Source organism: Odocoileus virginianus, chromosome 10 (assembly GCF_023699985.2).
Source record: "Odocoileus virginianus isolate 20LAN1187 ecotype Illinois chromosome 10, Ovbor_1.2, whole genome shotgun sequence".
Lineage (NCBI taxonomy): Eukaryota > Metazoa > Chordata > Mammalia > Artiodactyla > Cervidae > Odocoileus > Odocoileus virginianus.
In genome coordinates, this window is record NC_069683.1 from 35,659,551 (window position 1) to 35,678,898 (window position 19,348).

Here is a 19,348-nt window from a genome sequence, read left to right on the forward strand (position 1 = left end):
AATTTATATACAGTAAAATTTGCCCCTTTAAAAGGATGTACAGTTTTAGTAATTTTGGCAAGCTTACACAGTTGTGTAATCACCATCACAATCAAGATATAAAACATCTCCATCACCTTAAAAAAAGTTTTCCCATTCCTGTTGTACTCAACCCCATCTGCCACCTCCAGGCCTTGCAACTGCTAATGTGTTTCCTGCCCTCATGTTTTACCTTTCCTTATATAACTGGAATTCAAGTAGTATGTAGCGTTTTGGGCCTGACTTCTTCCCAGCATAAAACTATGAGGTTTATCTGTGTTAATCGCGTGTGTCAACGGGCTTCCTTTTTATTGTCCAGTGCCACAGTTGTTTATTTATTAACTGATGGACATTTGGGTTATTTCCAGTTTGGGGTGATTCTAAATAAACTGCTACAAATATTTGTGTACAGCTTTTTCTTTTGGTAGACAAATGTCTTCGTATGGTAAGTGCATGTTTAACTTCATAAGAAACTCCCAAATTCTTTTCTGAAATGGCTATGCCATTTTGCATTCCATTCAGCAGTGTATGCACGTTCTAATTGCTCTGCCTCCAGGTTGGTACTTGGCAATGTCAGTATTTTTCAGTTTAATTTTTTAACCATTCTAGTTACTGTGTAGTGATATCTCTATGGTTTGAATTTGCATTTCTATAATGACTAATAATGTAGAGTATCTTTTCTTGTGCTTGAGTTTTTTCCCAATTCTGATTTTTTTTTAAATCACATTTTAATTATTACATATTTAAAGTTTTGCTAGTACTGCTAGGAGAGGGAGGAGTAAAAAGAGTACCTATTCTTAACAGAGTTGGTAATTTACATAGAGAAAACTAGTCATTGTATTATTGTCTCTAAATTGTAAATCAACATAAACTTTTTGGTAATAGGGTTTTTTTGCTGCTTTTTCAGTAGTAGGTTTTTAAACTTTGTAAGAAGGTTGTGCAATCAGAAAACAAAAGATCTTTGGAGATTTTCCCTGTCTGATGAAATTTCTATTACTCAAAAAAGATCTTCTGAAATTGTAAATAATATAAATCATAAGTATTTTTGTTGTTGAGAATTATATAGTAGGTCTGTTATAAGGATGGTAACTGATAGTTCTAGGATAATATATTTTGTATTATTTTATGATATATTTTATTATTATCATTTATAGAGCATTTTCAACATATTCTGTCTTTCGATTTTTGGTAAAACTCTGTAGACCCTGCGAGTCAGAAATAAGTGACTTGCATTGGATTACACAGCTAAAAGGAAAGTATCCACCTTGACTTAAGGGTTCTAGACTAGCGTTTTTGCATCTGCACCACATTACTCTGCACTGTAGACTTGTCCAATAGGAAATAAATTCTTTAAATAGTATTAAATAACCTTAACGTCTTTTTTTGGTTGACGATTTCATGTTCAGAGTATTATAAAATTTATTATCCATGCTTCTAAATAAAAAGCATGATTACAGATAATATAAACAAGCTATTTTGAATTAGTAATAATGCAGTGGAACATTTCAAGACTTGTAAACAAGTCAGTTGTATCACAAGCTGAGTCACTGCTTATCAAAACAGCCTACTCACAGAAGAAAACTTAGCTGTAATCAAAAATAAAGATAACAGGAATAGTAAAGGACATACTGTACATCCTCCAGAGAGTAGTTTGTTTAGTTTCTAAGTTTAGATACCTAAACATTAGTGGGTTACCAGTTAACAGTAGTATAACAACAATTAAGTGAGTATGGCAAAAGTGGGAATAGTTTAGGATAAAAGTGAGAGGAAAAATACTATTATTGTAATTTTAATGACACAAATATTTCAACATCATGAAGTCATCAGAAAATTTTATTTCTTAAGAGATCTGTGTTTGTATGGGACCTTAGGCATGTCACTTAAGGTTTCTGAATTTCTTGTACATCTATAAAGTAAAGAGCTTGATCTGATGTCCAAAGGTCCATCCGTCTTTAAATATGTATTATAGTTCCATGTCGTGTGTGATGAATCATCTGATTGATTGCTTCTTAACTGTCAGATTAAATATGTTATCAAACTTCCTTTTAAATATTTAAAATCCCTTGCAGTAAAGAAATATTTTTAATCAGTTTGGAAACTTTACAGAGTTTACAAAATCAATTCTACTTTTAAAAATTTACTTAGAAGTTTTAAGAGCACACTGTGCTTCCAGAAGCATCAGCTATAATGTATTATGAAGTTATTTTCCTGAATGAGTATATTTTGTTTAGAGAATTCCCTAAAGGACTTAGAATAGAAAAGGTGGTATATTTAAATGATAGCTATTAAAAATTTCAGAATACCTATACATACATTAAAAGTTGCTGAAGAACTCTGCACGGTTGTTAGGCATTTGAAGCAAATTGGAAAGGTGAAAAAATTTGATAAGTGAGCTGACCTCATGAGCTGACAGGAAATTTTTTTAAAAATTGCTGTTTGAGTTGTTACCTTATTCTGTGCAACAGCAATGAACAATTTCTTGATTGGATCGTAAAGTGCAACAAAAAGTGCATTTTATACGACAGCCAGTGGTGACCGGCTCAGCGGTTGGACTGAGAAGCTCCAGAGCACTTCCCAAAGCCAAACTTGCACCAAGAAAAGGGTCATGGTCACTGTTTGGTGGTCTGCTGCCCATCTGATCGACGACAGTTTTCTGAATCCTGGTGAAACCATTACCTCTGAGAAGTATGCTCAGCCGATCTCTGAGATGCACTGAGAACTGCCAACGCCTGCAGCTGGTGTCGGTCAACAGAATGGGCCCAATACCTGACTGCATGTCACACAACCGATGCTTCAAAAGTTGAACGAATTGGGCTGCAGAGTTTTGCCTCATTCTCCATATTCACCTGACCTCTCACCAACCACCTACCATTTTTTCAAGTATCTCAACAACTTTTTGCAGGGAAAATGCTTCCACAACCAGCAAGAGGCAGAAAATGCTTTCCAAGAGTTCGTCAAATCCCAAAGCACAGGTTTTTAATGCTACAGGGATAAACAAACATTTCTTGATAGCAAAATTTGTTGACTGTAATGGTTCTTATTTTGACTAGTAAAGATGTGTTTGAACCTAGTTGTAATGATTTAAAATTCATGGTCCAAAACCACAGTTAATTTTTCACCAGCCTAAATATCATTGTTAGTCACCAAGTCATGTCCACCTCTTTTGTGATCCTATGGAGTATAGCCTGCCAGGCTCCTCTGTTCATGGGATTTCCCAAGCAAGAGTACTGGAATTGGTTGTTATTTCCTTCTCTAGAAGATCTCCCATCCAGGGATCAAACCCACGTCTCCTGCATTGCAGGAGGATTTACCACTGAGCCACCAGGGAAGCCCTACATGTATGTATATATACACTCAAATTATTTGAAATCCTTAATCAATACGCAAAAATAATTTTTTTTGTTTAAAAGAAAAAGTAGGGATTAATTTCATGTTCATATATATATTTACATATATCCATATATTTCATGCATATTGTGTGTCTGTAATACAGAACCATTGGAAACTCAATTTGCAGACAGTTTTTGCTGCTTCCACAAATTGTAGTCATAAATTCTTTTAATTTTTATATTTTAAAAAATTGTGGTAAAATACAGATAACATAAAATTTCCCATCAAACATTTTTAAGTGTACAATTCAGGAATATTAAGTACTTTAATGTCATTGTGCTACTTACCATCATCCATCCACAGAAATCTTTTCATTTTGCAAAACTGCTCATTTAACAATAATTTCTATTCCCCTACCCACTTCCCCTTCTCAGTCTCTGCCACCACCATTCTGCTTTTTCTCTCAATGAAGGACCATTCTAGGTGCTTCATGTAAGTGGAAACATACTGTATTTGTCCTTTTATGACAGTTATTTCTCTTAGCATAATTTCCTCATGGTTTGTCCATTTTGTAGCTTATGTCATACGTTTTTTAAAGCTTAATATTATTCCTCTGTTTGTATGTATTGCATTTGTTTCCACTCATCCACCCATGGGACTCTTGGATTGCTTCTACCTTTTGGCCGTAGTAAATAATGCTGCTATGAACATGGGTGTGCAAATATCTGAGTCCTTGCTTTCAGTTCTTTTGGTTATATATGCAGGAGTGAAATTACCAGATCAGTAGGCAGTTTTAGCACTCATAGAAGGCCACTTTTTGAAAAACTTTTTGTGAACCAAAATGATGTAAGTTAAATTTGATTTTGCAGCATAGATAGTGGAATGACAGGAGACTTGACATCCATGATGTCTAGCTTTTTATGGAAACAAGCCAACCATCACATTGAATCGGTTCTAAACTATTAATGTAGTTTAGTTTTGCATGTGTGTTGGCAGCACTAGTGGAAAAGAAACCACCTGCCAATGCAGGAGACATAAGACACTCAGATTTGATCCCTGGGTCAGGAAGATTCCCTGGAGGAGGGCGTGGCAACCTACTCCAGTATCTTGCTTAGAGAATCCCATGAACAGAGGAGCCTGGCAGGCTCCATAGGGTTGCACAGAGTCAGACGTGACTGAAGCGACTGAGCATGCAAGCATGTAATCAAAGTAATACTCTACTTATATAAAATAGCATGTATGTTATCATAGAATATGATATTCATATTTTATTTTAAATACAAAATGACTTCTTAATATTCTAATCATTTCTGTTCAGAGAACTTCCTTTAGCAGTTCTTCTAGGGTAGGTCTCTCAACAACAAATCCCTTTGTTTTCCTTCATCTGAAAATGTTTTGGTTTTCCTGTTATTCCTGAAGGATATTTTTGCTGGAAACAGAATTCTGAACTGGCAGTCCTTTTCTTTCAGCCCTTAGAAAATATTGTGTCTGTAATTTCTGATGAGAAACATGCTACATTAGATTGTTTTGCCCTCATAGATGGTGTTTCTTTCTACTTTCAAAATCTTCCTCTTTGTCTTTAGTTTGCAAGGAACTTGATTAAGATGTGTCTTTCTGTAATTTTCTTTGGGTTTATCCTCTTTGGGATTCACTCAGCTTCTTGATTATGTAGTTTTATGTCTTTTGCATTTTGCATTTTTTCTTTTTGGCCATACTGTGCAATTCGTGGGATCTTAGTTCCCCCAACCAGGGACTGAATCCAGGCCCAGGCAATGAAAGAGCCAGAATCCTAACCATTGGACCACAGGGAACTCCCTGTCTTTTGCCAGTTTGGGATGATTTCAGCCATTACTTCTTTGAATGCTTTTTTAGGCTCACCCTCTTTCTTCTTTGCTTACAGGACTTAGGTTATACAAATATTAGATCTTTTGTTTGCAGTCCTGCAGAGACAGATCTTTTTTCTAGAAGTTCTGTTTGGTGCTTTTATAAGTCTGCTAATAATCCATTCGCCTGTTGATGGAGATCTGCATTGCTTCCATGTCCTAGCTATTGTAAATAGTGCTGCAATGAACCTTGGGGTACATGTGTCTTTTTCAATTATGGTTTTCTCCGGGTATATGCCCAGTAGTGGAATAAAGAAGTTGTGGTATATGTATAAAAATGGAGTATTACTCCATTTATAAAGAACTGTAAAGAGGAACAAATTTGAGTCAGTTTTCGTGAGGTGAATCTGGAGCCTGTTATACAGAGTGAAGTAAGTCAGAAAGAGAAAAGCAAATACCATATATTAACACTTATCTATGGAGTCTAGAAACATTATGAACCTGTTTGCAGGTCAGCAATAGAGATGCAGACATAGAGAACAGACTTGGGGACACAGCAGGGAAAGGAGAGGGTGGGACAGATTGAGAGAGTAGCATTGAAGAATACACATCACCATATGTAAAGCAGGGAGCTGATGGGAACTGAGCTATGTAACATAGGGAGCTCAGCCCAGTACTCTCTGACGTGCTGGAGGGGTAGGATGGGGTGAGGCAAGGGAGGGAGGTCCCAGACGGAGGGGACATATGTATGCTTATGACTGGTTGACTTTATTGTGTGGCAGAAATGAACACAACCTTGTAAAGCAATTATCCTCCAGTTAAAAATAAATTTTAAGAAAAGTCTGCTCATTGCTAACCTATGCTCATGAATTCAAAGGTCTTTGTTATTTCTTGAAACATGTTATACATGTTTCTTTTTATAATGTTGCTGATAGTTTCAAACTTTCTTTTTTTTTAATTTATTTTATTTTTTGGCTGTGCTGGGTCTTCACTGCCACACAGTCTTTCCTCTAGTTGCGGTGAGCAAGGGTTCCTACAGTTGCGGTGTGCGGGCTTCTCGTTGCAGTAGTCTCTCTCGGGCTCTGGGTCACACGGGCTTCAGTGGTCATGTCCCGTGGGCTCAGCAGTCGTGGCTCCTGGACCCAGAGCCCGGGCTCAGCAGTCGTGGCTCCTGGACCCCGGAGCCCGGGCTCAGCAGTCGTGGCTCCTGGACCCCGGAGCCCGGGCTCAGCAGTCGTGGCTCCTGGACCCAGAGCCCGGGCTCAGCAGTCGTGGCTCCTGGACCCCGGAGCCCGGGCTCAGCAGTCGTGGCTCCTGGACCCCAGAGCACGGGCTCAGCAGTTGCAGCACTTGGGCTTAGTTGCTCTGTGGCATGTGGGATCCTCCCAGACCAGGGATAGAACTCCTGCATTGGCAGGTGGATTCTTTACCACTGAGCCACCAGGGAAGCCCCTGTTGCTGATAGTTTCAATATTGAAAATTTTTTCGTATGTCATTGCTATGTTTTATTCTTTGCTGACACTCTTGATTCCTTTTTCATTATATATTTAGTGGTTTAAAATTTTTTTGGAGCTGTTCGTTTGTCTTGAGATTATGAGAATACTTTAAAAAATTTCTTTCTTTAATTTATTTGGCTGTGCTGGGTGTTAAGTGTGGCATGCAGGGTCTTTGGTCTTTGTTGCATCAAATGGGGTCTTTGGTTGTAGCATGTGGGATCTAGTTCTCTGACCACGGACGGAACCTAGTCCCCCTGCATTGTGAGCACAGAGTTTTAGCCACTGGGTTGATAGGGAAGTCCCAAGAATAATTTTTATGGAAATTATTTGAGCTCTGGAATACAGATAGCTTCTTCCAGAAGAAAATTGTGATTATGCCACTTATCTCGGAGTACTACTGTTCTAGAACCATTTTCAAAGTAATTCTTTTTTTTTTTTTTTAACCACCCAGATAGTGTGAATTGGGATTGTAACCAGCCTGAGGGCCAGTCTGTGGCTACACATACTCAGGAGTGACACCCCTGTTCCACTCCAAGGTTTAAAACAGGCCATCCTCTTTTAGTATCTAGGAAAAGAGCGGTAGAGGAGTAGTAGAAGAGGCAGGTGTATTACTTTTAAATTAAGCTTTCAATTTAGAGTTAATTGTAGATTCACCTGTAGTTCTGAGAAATAAAAAGGAGACATTGTGTACTCTTTACCCAGTTCCCTCTAATGGTAATATCAAGTAAACTATAGTACAATATAACAGTCAAGATACTTGCATTGATGCAGTCAAGATACAGCACATTTTCATCTCCATGAGGACCTCTCATGATGCCGTTTTATAACTACACTCACTTCTCTCCCACTCCCAGTCCCTCTTTAATTCCTGGCAATCACTGATATGTTTTCCATTTCTATATTTGATCATTTCAAAAATGTTGTATAGGCTTACAGTTTCTTGTTCTTTGTATTTCTGTGGTGTCAGTTGTAACTTCTCCTTTTTCATTTCTAACTTTATTGATTTGAACCCTCTCTTTTTTTTCTTAACAAGTCTGGCTAAAGGTTTATCAGTTTCATTTATCTTTTCAGAGAACCAAGTTTTGGTTTCATTACTCTTTGCTATTGTTTTCTTTGTCTCTAATTATTTTATTTCTACTCTCGTCTTTATGATTTCTTTCCTTCTACTAACTTTTGATTTTGTTTGTTCTTTCTCTAGTTGCTTTGGATAAGGTTAGGTTGTTGATTTGAGATTTTTCTTGTTTCCTGATGTAGGATTGTATTGCTATGAATTTCCATCTTAAAACTGAATTTGCTGTGTTCCAGAGTTTTTGGATCATTGTGTTTTCATTGTCATTTGTCTCTAGGTGTTTTTTATTTCCTCTGATTTCTTCAGTGGCCCGTTAGTTGTTTAGTGACATGTTGTTTAGCCTCCATGTGTCTGTTTTTTGTGCTTTTTTTTTTTTCTTTTAGTTGATTTCTAATCATTAGTGTTGTGGTCTGAGAAGATGCTTCATATGATGTCAGTTTTCTTAAATTTACCAAGATTTGCTTTGTGGCCCAGCATATGATCTATCCTGGAGAATATTCCCTGTGCACTTAAGAATAATGTGTATTCTGCTGCTTTTGGATGGGATGTCCTATAATTATCCATTAGTCCATCTGATCTAATTCATCATTTAAAGCCTGTTTTTCCATAATGATTTTCTATCTGTATGACCTGTCCACTGATGTAAAAAGCCCCCCACTATTATCATGTTACTGTCAATTTCTCCTTTTATGGCTTGCCTTATATATTGAGGTGCTCCTATGCTAGTTGCATAGATATTTATGATTGTTTTATCTTCTTAGATTGATCCCTTGATCATTATGTAGTGTCCTTTTTCTCTCACAATAGTCTTTATTTTAAAGTCTGTTTTGTCTGATATGAGTCTTGCTACTCCAGCTTCCTGGAGCTTGTTCTTGTCCCTCTGTTGGGTATGGCTTTGTTAGGGGGTGTGTTTAGAGTTGGCTGTGCATTTAGGACAGACTTTAGGCAGCCTGTCTGCTGATGAGTGGTGCCATGTTCCCACCCCGTTGGTTGTTTGGCTTGAGGGGTCTCAGCACCATAGACTGCAGGCTGTTGGATGGGGTCAGGTCTGGGTGCCAAAATGGTGACCTACACGAGAGTTCACACTGATGTATGATCCCTGGGGCCTCTGCCACCAGTGTCTTTGCTCCCACGGTGAACCACAGTCAACCCTTGCCTCCCCAAAAGACCCTTTAACATCTGCAGGCATGTCTGGCGCAGGCTCCTGGGGAATCACTGCTTTGCCCTGTTCTAGTGCACATTAACTCTTGTGTGCACCGTCCAAGAGTGGAGTCTGTTTCCCCAGACCTGTGCGGCTCCTGCACTCAGGCCCTGCTGACCCTCAAAGCCAGATCCTCTGGGGAGTGCTCCCAGTGCCAGACCCCAGGCTGAGGAGCTTGATGGGAGGCTCAGAACCCACTCCTGTAGGAGAACCTCTGAAGTATAATGATCCTTCAGTTTGTGGGTTGTCGCATGTCAGTATGGGATTTATTATATTGTGAAAGCACCCCTTTTACCATCTCACTGTGGCTTCTTGTTTATCTTTGAATGTAGAATATCTTTTATTTTGTAGGTTCCAGTCTTTTTTGTCGATGGTCATTCAGCAGTTAGTTGTGATTTTGGTGTTTGTATGAGAGGTTGTGAGTGCAATTCCTTCTACTCTGCCATCTTGTCTCCTCCTGCGATGAATCTTTAATCTTTAATTTGTTTCCTTTTACATACTTCCCTCTGCCTTCTTAAAATACAGAATATAGTTTAAAACTTTTTGTATTCTTGTCTACTAATTATATCATCTGTATTATATCTGGGTTGATTTTTATTGATTTTTCTCCTCATTAGGGATGGGTCATCATTTCCTACTTTGATGCATGCCTGCTAATTTTAAATTGGATGCCAAACACTGTGATTTTTATGTTGATGAGTGCTGGGTATATTATTTCCATAGATATTCTTGAGCTTTGTTCTCTGACAGTGTGAATTTACTTGTAAACATTTTGAGCCTCTTAAGGCTTGCTTTTTAGTATTTTAAGATTGACCCAGAATAACCTTTGTTTTATTTTTATTTTTTTATTTACTTTTGGCTGTGCTGGTACTTTGTTGCTGCTCCGGCTTTTCTCTAGTTGTGGCAAGCAGGGTCTACTCTTCATTGCAGTTTGTGGGCTTCTCATTCTTGTCGCGGAGCACGGACTCTAGGACACGTGGTCTCAATAGTTGTGGTTCCCAGGCTCTAGAACACAAGCTCAGTAGTTGTGGCGCACAGCCTTAGTTGCTCTGCAGCATGTGGGATCTTCCTGGACTAGGGATTGAACCTGTGTCTCCTGCATTGGCAGGTGGGTTCTTTACCACTGAGCCACCAAGGAAGCCCCCCAGAATAACCTTTAGATTAGGCATAATTTGGTTCCACTACTGAGACAATACTCTTCTGTCTGCTCTTATCTGATGCCTATGTATTATGATTTTATTTTCACTCTGGCTGGTGGGAACTGAAGTGAGCTCGGGGATTCTTTCCTTGGTTCTTTCCCTTGCCCAAGTAGTTTCTTCACATGTATGTGCTGATGAGTACTCAACTGAATACACAGGGAGGACCATTACGTATCTCTGGAGTGTGATATTTGCGCATTTTTCTTCTCTTCAGTATTCTGCTCTGTAAATTGTAGCTGAATTGACCCACTTGAATTTCTAACCTCTTTTCAGCTCAGGGAGATTGCTGAACTCTAGCGGGGTTCTTCTGCTTACATCATAGCCTGGAAGGTAGCTTACATTGTTTGTTTCTATTTCCACAGGGATCACTGTCCTGTGTTATCTGTTACTTAATATTTTTAAACTATTGTTTCATATATTTCATCTCTTCTTTTTAGTTGTTTAAGGTGGAGAAGATAAATTCAGTCTGCTATTTCATTTTGGCTCATAGTAGAAGTTTTTTGGCGTTAACAATAAATAATAACATAAACAAATATATCAGGTAGCTAAAGTGCTGTGGAGAAACCTGAAGTGAGAAAGGGAGGTGAAGAGGATTGCAATTTTAAATTGAATGGTGAGAAGAGAGTTTGAGAAATTGGCTCTTTTGATTATATTTTGTGTACCCACACACTTAATGACTTTTGCTCATGGGTGTGCAATTTGGGCAAACCTGGACAGGGACAGCTTGTTCTGCTCTGCTTGGCATCAGTTGGGGCATCTGAAAGTCTGGGGGCTGGAATCATCTGAGTGCTTCCTCACATGTGTGGTGCTTGATGCTAGTTGCCAGATGGCATCTCGGTTGGGTGTGGTTAGAACATCTACACATGACCTTCTCATATGGCTGCTTGGCTCCTACACAGTGTGGTGGCCAGATTCCAAGGATGAGCATCTGAGGGAAAGCCAGGAAGAAGCTTTATTGCCTTTTCTAACCCAATCTTGAAAGTAATGTTATGTATCATAGAAAGTCACACAGGCTAGCCCATATTAAAAGGAACTGGAATTAGACTCCTAATCTTGCTGGGAGGCATGTCAAAGAGTTTGTGGACACCTGTTTAAACCACCACACATCACTTCTTGGCCTTTTGGCTAAGATCAAGTGTAAAGCCACCACAATAACAACCTGTGAAAAGAAGGTAAGGATATCTAAAGGAAGAGCATCACATGTACAGTGTACAGAAATGCAAAGATTCTATGGCTAGTGGCTACCTGATGCCTTAGGTTTGTTTACTGCTGAATTCCCATGTGCAGTGTCAGCTCCTTGGAGGCGAGGGCTTGTATTCACTGCTATTTTCTCAGCACCTAGAATGGTGTTTGACAGATAGTTGTAGTTTAATTCTTATTTGTGGAAGAAATACTCAGCCTATTGGTGCCAGGTATCAAAAAATCATAAAAATGAATATGTAATCTTTGATATACTAATTTTTTCTTTAGGAAATAATCTTCAGAGAAAACTGTACAAATAAGCAGAGCTGTAGTGGAAATTTGAAAGTGTCTAAATGTCCATTAACAGAATAGTTAAATAAATTTTGATTGGACTGTATAATGGAACACTGCAGTTTTCAAACTCAGTGTTTTGGCCCAGAAAGATGAGTGAGTGTTGAGGGGAAAGGAGCAGAATTTAAATGATGGTGTTCAGAATGATTCTTTTGATTAATAATTTTTAATATGCACAGAATGGAGAGAATCTAATAGGATGTATATCATATTGTTAATAAGTGCTATAGGAGTTATTTTAGACTTGCTTGTCAAAAAATATGTACTACCATTATAGTAGAAACACATTTCTATTGTAAAAGAAAGTGATGTAAAATTTTTTAATTGATGTAGAATAGCATGTAAGCTACTGTGAATGCCCGACTCTTTGCGATCCCATGGACTGCAGCCTACCAGGCTCCTCTATCCATGGGATTTTCCAGGCAAGGATACTGGAGTGGTTTGCCATTTCTTTCTCCAGGACGATCTTCCCAACCCAGGGATTGAACTCGGGTCTCCTGCACTGCAGGCAGACTCTTTACCAACTGAGCTACCAGGGAAGCCCATGAATGATGAAAAGCACCTTTTAAAACAATATGTTGGTTTCCTTTTATTAATTAAAGATGGTGGAGAAAAAATTTATACAGAAAAAGTATGGAATGTTAAACCAAGATTTTTCAAGAGATTGTCTTGATTATAGGTTATCCTATAGATAACTGGTATAGACTTCCTTCCACTTATAAGTTCTGAATGTAATATACAGTGTGATGATTGTAGCTAACAATACTGTATTGTATAGTGGAAAATTGTTAAGATAATAGGACTTAAAAGTTCTCATCACATGGACAAAAAAATTGTAACTATTTTGAGATGATAGGTGTTAACTAAACTTATTGTAGTAATTAATCATTTTGGAATATATACATTTATTAAATCATTATGTTGTATACCTTAAAACTATTACAGTTACATGTTAATTATATCTCAATAAAACTAGGAAAATATGTGACTTAGAACATTTGATTTATATATAGTTCTGAAGCTACCACTCTTTGTTAAAATGTGGTTGTTTTCCATGTTAATATTATATTTATCACCATAACATAGGCTTTCAGTAACTTTCAAGAGTAATTGAGGCTTAAGATTAAAATTACAGATATAATTTATGCATAAAATCTTAGATGGTGTAATAATACTTTAATTCACACATATTTTGTTGTAAAAATGCCTTTAGGTTAATTGTTCTCATTTCACTGTCTTCTCTCTTTATTTGAAAGGAATGATTTGTAATTTATTTTGTTCTTATATATCATAGGATGTGTTTTGGAGATGCAGACAAAATATCTTTGATGAAATGAAGAAGAAATTTTTACAGGTAGACTGCTGATGTAATTGCTTTAGTGTGATAATCAGCAGAGCAAGTAACAGCATGTTAGTATTTTTGTTTAATAACAAGGCATGTCTTAAGTTTTATGGTTGTTTGCCTATTTTATTTCTCCCTGATTTCAATAATAAGTCACCTTAAATGAATATGTGTCTTATAGCACCTTGTCTTTAACAAATAAATGAGGTGGGAAAATGATGTAAAAACTTTAGAACCCTTTGTTTTGACTTTTGGGTATAGTAGTTGTCTATTTTATACAGATATATATTTTCTGAAATATTAATAGCACTGAGATTAAGTCATTTAATAATTTACAGAGTCAAGACCCAGAAATCTTAACTTGAAAAATTAAATAGAAATTAAAAACAACCTGTATACACTGGAAACTTAAACATTTCTCTGATGTAGCATCCCATTCTAACCTTTACTTAATACATCATTTCACTCAGACCCCTTTATCTCTAGGCTCAAGGTTCTTTATTTAATTCTGTTCTCTCCAGGTGATCTGTGGCAGAGACCACTTAGAAAATACATTAGAGTTTGGTGGGGAGTTGGAATAAAATGGAGGGAGGATCTTAAAAATAATCTTTCTCTCGTGTAAGTTAAGACTCTCAGCACTACCCCAGGAATTGTTACTTGTTAGAAATGGACAATCTGAATGCAGCTGATAAATTTAATAAGTTTCAGTCAGCAAAAATATTTACACCGTCAGTTGTTTTTTCCAGTTTGTGGCAGTGTATTAACCATGAACTGTGGATACCCAGAAGGGTAATTTTCTAAGGCCTCATTTCTTAGTTCATAGCAGTTTCTTTATCAAGAAGTAGATAAAATGGCCTGTGTGTGTGTGTGTGAGGGGATGTATTTTTAAGTTTATAACCGTAATATTATCATTTATAATAACATTGGAAAGAAGAAAGTCTTGAGAGAAAATGGGTTGACAGATTTAGAGGTGAAGAGGTCCTTTCTTAAGGTTTTAAAATTCTTCATAAATTAGTTTTTTTCTTAGAAAAATCTTAATCTTGATAACTTTGAATTTTGTTTGATATTAACTTTTCTGCGTGTGAACACCGTTTTAAATATATGCATTAACTATGCACCTTGTTTTGTGTTTTTTAGTAAGAAATACCTAGGATTTTTTTTTTTATGAAACAAAAGTTATATTAACTTTTGAGATATTAACTTCAGAGAACCCAGATTTGAACTTGGAACTGTTCAGAATGCCAAGAGTAGGAGATAAGATGACTTGAGAGGCACGCATCCCTTTAGCAGACTCAGACTTCTCAGGCAGAAGGACCATCTGTGTCAGCCACTTTCAGATGTTCTGACAGTGAGCTTATCTTTGGACGGACCATATATTTGCAGTGTTTCTATCCCAGTATATTTTACATTATGTAAATAAGACTTATCATTTTTGTTTGTCTTTTTTCAAGGATTCTTTTTTTCAGGCTTTGCTAGGAAATCTGTTTCTACAGAGAGCATAAAGACAGATCACTCTCTTAGCTTACAGTGTTAATATAACTACTGTTGACTGTCCCCTTTTTCTCACAAATGTATTACTGTGAGTTGCCCACAAAGTAAGTAGTCTTAATTTTATACTTTGTACCTTCTTTTTGTAATTGACTAGATTTTCTTTATAGAGAATTTTATGCCTCTCTAATAGCTCACTAAATATAGATGAAATATTTTCTCAAGTGGGACGTACTTTAGGCTTTTCTAAAACTTTGCATTTTTTTTTCTTAACTATTGTCTCTTACTCATTATAGAACTTTCACTAACTTGAAAATTGTGCTCCTTTCCCTAAATTAAGACGTGTGTTCAGATGCTTTGCCTTAATGTTGGGTGTAGTATTTAAGTGGACACCCTCCCCACTACCAGCCACCGTCACTAATGCTATCACATATATTTCCCAACCAGCGCTTGCATGTGCTTGAATGTATTTCTGTTATCTATTACTATGGAACAGTCTACCCCAGAACTTTATGGCTTAAAACAGCTAGTTTATTTGTTCACAATTCTCTGGGATGGGATTTGGGCAAAGGCTTAACCAGTCAGTTTTCCGCTCTACATAGCATTATCTGGGATCATTACTTGGCTGCATTTGGCTGGTGACTAGCTTTGGATGGAATGTCCAAGAAGGCTTTTCTTACTGAGCAGGCACCCCAGTGCTCCACTAAGTGGCCATTTTCTGTGTGGTGGTCCCGGGGTAAATGAATTTTTTTTGTTTGGCTGACTTATAAGAGGAACATTCTAAGAGATCCAGAAGCAGACGCTTCCTGCTGTAAATCACACAGAATCACTTCTGTCACATTCTGTTGGTCCTACTTGGTCACAAGGCCAGCCCAGATTCATTGGAAGAGGAAAAAGAAAAAGAATAGCAAAGAATTTGTAGCCATCTTTAATTCACCTCAAGATGGTGGTGTTTTTTGCTTTGGGCATAAGCAGGATCAGTCAGGGGTAGAGCTCCAAGGAAATTAAGAAAAAAAGAGGACACCCCTATTTTCCTAATTCTAGGAAATACTTTTTTACATGTTAAGTATTTTGGAAATTTGTATGTTTAGTATAATACTGTAGAGTTTTTTTTTTTAATCCCTCTTGGAAAGCTTAAGATTGGTACACCTTATTGATGAAACCTTAAAATTGGGAAAAAGATTTTTTTTTCTTATTAGTTCCTAAATTGGGAGGAAAGAGGAGGAGAGTGATTTTGCTTCAGTGTAATTAGTGTTGGCATTCATGGTCACAAAAATTCACATGTAATCCGTGGATGATAGCCATATAGTAGATTAAGTTCAGTCTGAAAAATGGGCCAGGAGGTTGAGTATAAAATAAAGTAATAGAATTTACTTGTAGCTATCTTAGAACTTTAAAGAAATCCAAAGCTTGTTTAAAATATCATAGAATTAAATTTAAGAGCAATATGTTTGACCCAGAAATTCTTACAGCTTAAGGAAACAGAAAAATGTACAAAATTTTATATAGGTATTCATCACAAAATTATTCTAGAATATAAAAAAAGTCTAGCTTAAGAGTCAGTAAAATAAAATTGATGGAACAAATTACTATTAATCCATGTAATAAAATACTATTCAATTGTTAAAATGATGAGTTAGAAAAAACTTGACAAGAAAAGATTACTTTATATGTATGTAAGTAAAGAAAGACATTTCGAAACAGCATATATATTCCATCTGAACATTGGAGTTTTAAAAGCATGCATGTATATATCTGTTTGTGTATGTGTAGGAAAAATATTTGGAAGAATATAGACCAAAATGTTCACAGTTACCTGTGTTATGAATTACAGTTAATTTTCACTTTTTCCTTTGTTCTCTTCCTATTTTTTTTAAAGGAACAAAAATTCTTAACATGCAGTACACAGAAAAAAAAGTTGTTGTTATTAAAAAGAATAAAAGGCATACATAAAATTAGCTTTTGTGTTTACTACAGTACATTTAGCCTTCAGATGAGATTCCACTGGGGCTAATTTTACCAACATCTGGATGTGGGAGAGGAGGCTGGAGTGCCTGTACCTTGTACTCACTTATTTAGGGAAAGAACCAGGAATTGCTGATGGCCATATGATGATGTCATATCACCATTCTTAGGTATACTGCTATGCCAGTGCTTCTGATTCCTAAATTCTTAGGTAGGGTTCTCTTCCTTGAACCCTCAACTCAGACTTATCTGAAGCTTTAAAATCTGGCCACGATAGTGCTTTTCACCTGGAATACTTGAGTCTACCTCTGAAGCTGTAAAAGCAGATCTTTTGTAGTTGAAATTTATTTTGAGTTTCTCCTTCCTTTATTGTAAACCAGAGTTTAAAAAGGGCCCATTTTATATTTATCAGTTTGACATTAAAATGTATAAAACCATCTTTTGCAAGTGTTAATATAACATCCTAAGTTTTCAACTGAAGACTTTTTTATTACCCTGTTTATTTAATTAAAAATGTATTTTTCTTTGTTTTTAAATGGGTATTATTGGTAGTTAAATATCTTGATTTGTGTGAATATAATTCTAGCCAATCTTAAACAATATACTTCTTTTATGGCAACTTATTTCTGTTCTAAACTATCTGGATTAACCTTAGTTTAAGTAATCTTTTACAAATCCCAAATTGTATTGATATATGGCAGAAACTAATTACCATTATATTACCTCACCAAACAAAAACTGGCTGTTCTGTCTACAGTACTCATCAGTGATAATAAGTATTCTTATTTTAAAATGGATAATATAGAAGCAGCAGAAGACGGAGGTTGATATTATTGTGGTTGGTTTTTTTTTTTTTTTAGAAGGAAAGAAATACATTGTATACAGTACTGGTTCCTACAGTTCATATTTGTGCAAAAGCCTTTTGTGGGGATGGTGAGAGGAAATGACTGCCTTACTAGATTTTGAGGGAAAGGAAGAAATTTACATGATCAGATTTGCATATTAAAATGCTGTTCTGGATTGAAGGAAGATAAGAGTGAGAGAAACTATTGCCACTAATTGTAACTATTGATACTATCTTAATGTAAGATTCTGATTACTGCAGGCAGGAATAAAGGGGAAAGGAATAGTTCAAGAGATATTCAGATGGTAGAAATGATAGAATTTGGTAATTATGCGAGGTGAAGAAGAGGGAAGAAATGAAGAATATGCTCACCTGTCTGGTTTCAGCAGTCTGTAGATGATGGTACCATTCACTGAGTTGGGCATTACAGGAGGAGGGAAAGAACTTACTTCACTGCAGTGTCTGATGTAGCCAGCTATCCCTGTGGAAATAGGACGAAAGTGTCCTTCAACAGCTTGAGGGAGTGCATAGCTTCCTTGAGAAAATCTTTTTCAAAATTTTTCTGCTCAGATTTGCGGGCTAGATGAAAAAGAATGAAAACAATTTGTGGTCCTAACTCCTTGTACATTGGTAATAGAAAAGCATTTTTTCCTGGCTCACCTTTACCCCTCTGCTGGCTAGTCTGCTTGTTAGCTCCTAACATGTTGATAAATGGGGTTTTTGGACATTGGGTCTTCGGGTATGACAAGGACAACATAAAGATCAGTATGCCTGATTGCTTATTTCCTTTAGTTATGGATTTTGCGGTCTGAGATAATCCTTATTGCATTTCTATACAGTTCCCTTTCTGTTTCATCAGGAAACCCAGAAATGCTAGATATAACTGTGCTAGCATAGTACTGACACATTTTTAAGGATCAGATGTTGTTGTTTTCAACTGAAAATTGCTCAGGTAAACTGTCTTCATGGGCTTGTTGGTCATTGATTTGCAGCCTTAAAAGATGAAACCAAATATCCATAAGAACAATGGCTTATTCTTATGTATGCCCCAGTTTTCCCAAAACAAACATACATGGTGCTTTATATGTTTGACATATCCAGTGGAGTGTGTTTCAGACATAAAACAGTAATATTCACACAAAGAAAATAGTATTTTGTGTTGTTTTGCATTTAATAGTAGAAAACAATAATTATATTTTTTCTTTAAAGAGAAATAATATATTTTTTAAAATTTCAGATAGAAAATGCTGCTGAAGAACCAAGAGTCTTATGTATAATACAAGATACTACTAATTCAAAGACGGTGAATGAACGGATCACTTTAAATTTACCAGCTTCTACTCCACTCAGAAAGCTCTTTGAAGATGTGGCCAACAAAGTAGGCTACATAAATGGAACCTTTGATTTGGTGTGGGGAAATGGAATCAATACTGCTGATATGGTAAAACTCTAAACTGAAAGCATCTTTTCTTGAGCTGCTAATAATATTATAGTTGCTGTTATTATTAACGAGTATATTAAATCCTGGAACCCTTCTTGATATCATAAGCAAAACTCTAGAGTGTATGTGCAACTCATCCCTTTACCTTCATTTGGAATTCAGCATTTGATTATCTGCACAATGTTATTTCATTAGTTTTTTTATTTATGTAAGTTGATTATCACAAGCTTGTGTCATCTATGGAAAAATTTCCAACATTTACTGAATGGGATAATCCTCATTTTAAATATTTAAGTGAGAAAAGCAGGATATAAAATCATATGTATTTTATAATCTAACTTTTTGAAAAGGAGAAAAAAATGTAATATATAGAAAGAAAAAGGAATAAAAGGACTTGGATCTGCAATATTAACAGAGATTATGTACCACATAGAGTGATGAAACACCTGGTCAGGAAAGTTGGTGGCACCATGACTTCTGCTTCAGAGATCTCACAGTAAAGTTGTAGAGACAAGTACATAAAAAACAATTGCGTTAACGTGTTTTAAGTATTATTAAGTGTTATTTATGAGTTTGCTCTAAGTGCAAAGAGGAGGCAC

At 36.4% G+C, this 19,348-nt stretch overlaps 1 protein-coding gene across 4 annotated transcripts in view; it reads left to right on the forward strand.

Moving 5' to 3' along the window:
- Positions 1–19,348, forward strand: part of USP47 (ubiquitin specific peptidase 47) — a 98,936-nt gene that overhangs the window by 17,480 nt on the left and 62,108 nt on the right. For 3 of the 4 annotated variants that reach the window (XM_020904945.2, XM_070473387.1, XM_020904946.2), the window contains exons 2-3: positions 12,964–13,023; positions 18,546–18,749. In XM_020904945.2, coding sequence (XP_020760604.1) covers positions 12,964–13,023; positions 18,546–18,749 — 264 coding nt within the window. The remainder of the gene's footprint in view (positions 1–12,963; positions 13,024–18,545; positions 18,750–19,348) is intronic. The other variant, XM_020904948.2, reaches the window with a different exon arrangement.